The sequence below is a fragment of the Panthera uncia genome, chromosome C2 (assembly GCF_023721935.1).
Source record: "Panthera uncia isolate 11264 chromosome C2, Puncia_PCG_1.0, whole genome shotgun sequence".
Taxonomy (NCBI): domain Eukaryota; kingdom Metazoa; phylum Chordata; class Mammalia; order Carnivora; family Felidae; genus Panthera; species Panthera uncia.
Genome location: NC_064810.1, coordinates 72428532 through 72433749, shown reverse-complemented (window position 1 = coordinate 72433749; position 5218 = coordinate 72428532). Strand labels below are relative to the sequence as shown.

The following is a 5218-nucleotide window of genomic DNA, read 5'->3' as shown; positions in this document are numbered from 1 at the left end:
AAGAGCTCCAAATAGTAAAAGTCTTAGTGTTTTCTTTGCTTCTATTTCCTTTAACGAAATAAAATTGTGAAAAAAATATAATATTAAACAGCACCCAGTCATTCTCAGAGAGCTACCACACAAGGAAAGAACCACTATTTCCCCAACTTTTTTGCATAGTAAATTACTCTAAATTCCACCTTCCACCACTTCCCCCAGAAGTTTCGATGTAGACATAGGTTTATTTAGTGAGTTGCAATTCAGCCTGGGGGTGGAGTGCCAGAATACAAGTTGCTTTTCCCGAGGGGTAACCCCAGGTCTTGGCGATATCTGCAGATAAATGAGATGTTGGTAAATTTGAGATGTAATTGCGGGATTGGACCGGTTTCCCCTTTCCCTTGGCAAATGGCTGCAGCCAGGTCCCTTTAAGAGACCAGGAACCCGCCGGGCGTCCGAGCCCGAAACGCATCCTCTTCTCTGCTCCTCCCCTGTCCCCGCGCGCCGAATGGTTCGCGCCGGCCTATATTTACCCGAGATCTTCCTCCCAGACCGCAAGGATGTGAGGCTGGCCAGCCGGACACCGCTCGCAGCACGGGACGGGCACACCGCACGGGCGGACAGCAGTCCGAGGGGACCTCGGGAGCGGAGTCGGACACCCCCGGAGGGAAGAAATGAGGTAGCGACCGTCCCCAGAGCCGACCATGCGCGCGCGCCGCCCTCGGCGCCCCGTGCTGCCCGGGTCGAGCCAGCCGGGACAGTGAGCCGGCCGAGCCCGAGTACCCCGCGTCCGGCCGGAGCGAAGATGCAGTGAGCCACAGCCGGAGTGCTGCGCCGGGCCCACCGCGGCCAGCGGGAGTAGCGTCTGACTGCACTTGGGGCAAGCAGCTGATTCTGGGACCAGCCCAGTCGAGGGACTCTCGGTCTTCCGCACTCCTTGGGGTGGGGGAGCACTGGCCCCTGGGCACACTCGCCATCCAGTTTCCGCAGCTTCTAGTCTCAGCCCAGGGGATTGTGTGTGTGTGTGTGTGTGTGTGTGTGAGTGAGAGAGAGAGAGAGAGCGCGGGGGAGTTCCACGTTCGCCCAGGAGTTCCTGCATATTCTCGCCCCGTCCCGGCTGCTTTGGCCGGGGTCCCCTCTCTTTGCACGCGCGCATCTTTTTCCCGTTCTACTCTCATTCCGTCTTTCCTTTTGCTTGCCTAAGACTCTTAGTCCTGGTCCTTGCCCGAGCTGGGGTAAATCTGTGCGCGCTCCCCCACCCCCCCGCCCCTCGCAGCTGAATATTTTCTTTCCATTAAAAATTTTTACCCATACCCTCTTCGTTGGGGTCCCCGAGCATTCTACTCTCTACCCACTTCTCTACCACTGGGCCACTCTCAGCAGAGTTTTATTTTTCTGTCTTGCCCGGGCCGAGCCCGGCCGGGGCGGGTGGCTCAGCTGGGCTCGCACCCGGCGCTCTGCCGCCGCCGCCCAGCTGCGCGGGGGCGCCCTCCGGAGATGCTGCCGTGGAAGAAGCACAAGTTCGAGCTGCTGGCCGAGGCGCCGCCACGGCAGGCGTCCAAGCCCAAGGGCTACGCGGTGAGCCTGCACTACTCCGCGCTCAGCTCGCTGGCGCGGGCGTGCCCCGAAGGCGCGCTCAGCCGGGTGGGCAGCATGTTCCGTTCCAAGCGCAAGAAGCTGCACATCACCAGCGAGGACCCCACTTACACCGTGCTCTACCTGGGCAATGCCACCACCATCCAGGCGCGCGGCGACGGCTGCACTGACCTAGCGGTGGGCAAGATCTGGAGCAAGAGCGAGGCGGGCCGTCAGGGCACCAAGATGAAGCTGACTGTGAGTGCGCAGGGCATCCGCATGGTGCACGCCGAGGAGCGCGCACTGCGCCGCCCGGGCCACCTCTACCTGCTGCACCGCGTTACCTATTGCGTGGCGGACGCTCGGCTGCCCAAGGTCTTCGCCTGGGTATACCGGCACGAGCTCAAGCACAAGGCGGTAATGCTGCGCTGCCACGCGGTGCTGGTGTCCAAGCCCGAGAAAGCGCAGGCCATGGCCCTGCTGCTCTACCAGACGTCGGCCAACGCACTCGCGGAATTTAAAAGGCTCAAGCGGCGGGACGATGCGCGTCACCAGCAGCAGGAGCTGGTGGGCGCGCACACCATCCCGCTAGTGCCGCTGCGCAAGCTGCTCCTGCATGGACCCTGCTGCTACAAGCCGCCGGTGGAACGCAGCCGCAGCGCGCCCAAGCTGGGCTCCATCACCGAGGACTTGCTCGGCGAACAGCAGGAGCAGGAGCTGCAGGAAGAAGAGGAAGAGGAGCACACCGAGGGCTGCCTGGAGGAGGAGGAGGAGGAGGAGGAGGAAGAGGACCGTGCTGGGGAGGAGGACCCGGCAGCGGAAGAGGCCGAGGCGCAGCGGGCGCTGGTGGTGGCCATGCACTTGGAATGCGGGGACTTGCTGGACACGCTGGAGAGTGGCCGCGAGGAGGCGCTAGGGGGTGGCGGGGACTCGGTGGGCCCCGGGGCTGGGCCGCCGCCTCTGCTGCTGGGCAGCGCCTCTGACGTGAAGGCCGAGCTGTCGCAGCTTATTAACGACCTTGGCGAGCTCAGCTTCGGCAACGACGTGCGCAGCCTGCAGGCCGACTTGCGGGTGACGCGCCTGCTGTCCGGCGAGAGCACCGGCAGCGAGAGCTCCATCGAAGGTGGGGGCCTGGACGCCTCCTCGGCCACCGCCGGGGACCGGTCGGGCCCTGACGACAGCGCGGGCCCAGAGGAGCCCCACTAGGGCTGAGATCCCAGCAGCCTCCTGCGCGTGCCCCTAGCGCCCCACCGTGACTCCCCACGGGTCTTTTCGACAACCTCCTTACCCGCAGTTCTCCTCCCCCCCCTCCCCCATCCCACCGCCCCCCTCCCCAGAAGCGGGGAAATGGGACACTTGAGGCCCAGAGTTACCCTGCCCCTCTCCTTTGGCACATTTGGCTCTGTTTGAAGAGGTGAAGAGGGCCGAGGTTGTGGGTGGAGTCATGCGAGGGGGCAAACCCTGCACGGAAGGAGAGAGAGGCAGGGGTGAGGGAAGGGCCCGCTTGTTAGCTGGCCCGCTGGTTAGCAGTCCCACAGGCAAGAGGTGCCTGCCGGCCAGTTTCCTGTTTGTGGGGCAGCTGGGGCCTGAGGAGGAGGGGTTAATTTCCTCTCCACCCCACCGACCCGCCGGAATAACAGTAACTGGGAGCCGCCTAGCGCTGTCCTTGACATGTCATTAAAAAAAAAAAAAAATCTGCTCTCACAATGTTTGAGGCTCTAATGCCACCTCCTTGCCCCAGTCTTTTTGGTGCGAGAGCTTGGGTTGTTTACCTCAGACTCAGACCCTTGAAATTCTGCCAAATTCCTCAAATAACTGTTTAGGGGTGTTGGGGGGGGGTGGGGATGAAAGAAAGTTGCATTTTGTTTACAGTTAAAGACATCTAATATCTGAAAAAGGAGTTTTCCTTTCAAAACACACACTTTACTCCTGCTCAAAAGATCTCCCTCCATGATACTGTGTAAAATATTTTGCACTGTTGTGAAGTATTTTTGACATTTTTTTTGTACATAACTGTGTTCTCAGAGCTAAATGTTTATATCTTTTGCTGTGCAAAAGGGACATGTAAAATGTTGTTCAGTTGTACATACAGAAATGTGTATAAAACATTTTGTTATTTTTTAAGAGTAGCCCTGCTCTGGTTCTGTTTGCACGTCCAGCGGCGAGAGAATAAAGAGGACAATGTAACAGAACAGGTGAGCGTCTGCTGAAAATGCCTGGGCCCTTGGGCTGATAGAGGGTCTGTCCATCTCTGGGATGGTGTGGTAGGACAGGGTTCGGCCTTTGCAGTGCTTGGAGGTGACTGGAGAAGGGGAACCCACTGTTTGATAGTCTGATAGTCTGGGGTCTTTGTGGCCCTCCACTATGGGGGGTGCCATGGCTGGTGACAGCCCTGGCCTTCTCCTTGAGTGTATCCTCCCGTATTCTTCACTCAGTGAGTTGTGGGGGTGTGGGCCTTTTCTGGTCTCTCTGAGTTAATTCTTGGAGATGCAAGGTGAGTTCTGGACCTCGTTCCCAGACTTGTGAAGTTATTTAGGGACGGAGTGACTTTCAGGGTCTTCTGAGGTTTTACCACCTTCTTCTGTGGGTCACCTATTCCTTTACAAACAGCTCAAGGGACTTTAAAGATCGACTGGAGACCTGAAGAAAGTGTCCATGGGGCTCTGTGAGGAGTGGGACCGTCACTGTTTTCCCTGGGAGGAAAATCAAGGACAGAGGGAGGGAGGTTGGTAAGTTCCGATCATGGCGTGAATGAGTCATGGCACAGGTGGGGCTGGTGGGGAGGCCGGCGGAAGAACCTATTTCCTTCCCTTCTACAACCCAGCGTGACCCAGAGGGGGAATGGTGTGGAGGTCAAGGCAGACAAGAACTGTCAGAGCTGTGTGTTTGTCTCCGGCTTTTCAGGCTTTCTGTGTGCTTGTTTCTGTTGTAAACTCCAAACAGATGTCTCTGGCTTGGCTACACCCAATCAGCTGGAAGTTGTAATAAGAAGCTGCCTAAACTGTGCCTTCCTCAAATTATGTTTTCCCTTCGCCCCTTTGGGCTCTGTTTCCTGTGTTGCAGAAATGGATCCCACTCTTGGCCTTCCCTGCTGTCCTGAGGCCGCTGCTTTGTTTTCATCATAATTATGTCTCTTTTTTTTAATGTTTTATTCATTTTTGAGACAGAGTACGAGCGGGGGAGGGGCAGAGAGAGAGGGAGACACAGAATCCGAAGCAGGCTCCAGGCTCCATGCTGTCAGTGCAGAGCCCGACATGGGGCTTGAACTCATGAACCACAAGATCATGACCTGAACCGAAGTCGGACGCTTAACCGACTGAGCCACCCAGGTGCCCCAAATCATAATTCTGTCTTGAGCAGCTAGACACAGAGATCCTGAGGAGGGTGGAATTTGTTGAAACCATAGAGGAAGGGAGGGTGAAAGACTTTCTTATTAATTGATAGGAGTGGTTCAGGCATAAGATCAGCTTTAGAAATGAAAAGAAAGGGGTGGGTGGGTGGGAAATAACTAAAAGACACTCAGAATCACTTCTTAAGGGCATCAGGATAAGGTCCAGGCCTTTGAATCTGTTATATTTTGATTCGCTTGAGTCCCTACCCCTCTCCCCACAAACCTCAGATGCACATCACTGCATGACATTTAAAACCCCCAGGTGGAGAGAGGTCA

General features: G+C 57.0%; 1 protein-coding gene across 1 annotated transcript; it reads left to right on the top strand.

Moving 5' to 3' along the window:
• The first annotated feature begins 512 nt into the window (after positions 1-512).
• FAM43A (family with sequence similarity 43 member A) lies at positions 513-3831 on the top strand. The gene has a single exon (XM_049628378.1). It carries the CDS (start codon positions 1474-1476, stop codon positions 2755-2757), a length of 1284 nt encoding a protein of 427 aa, XP_049484335.1. The 5' UTR covers positions 513-1473; the 3' UTR covers positions 2758-3831.
• Positions 3832-5218: the final 1387 nt, after the last annotated feature.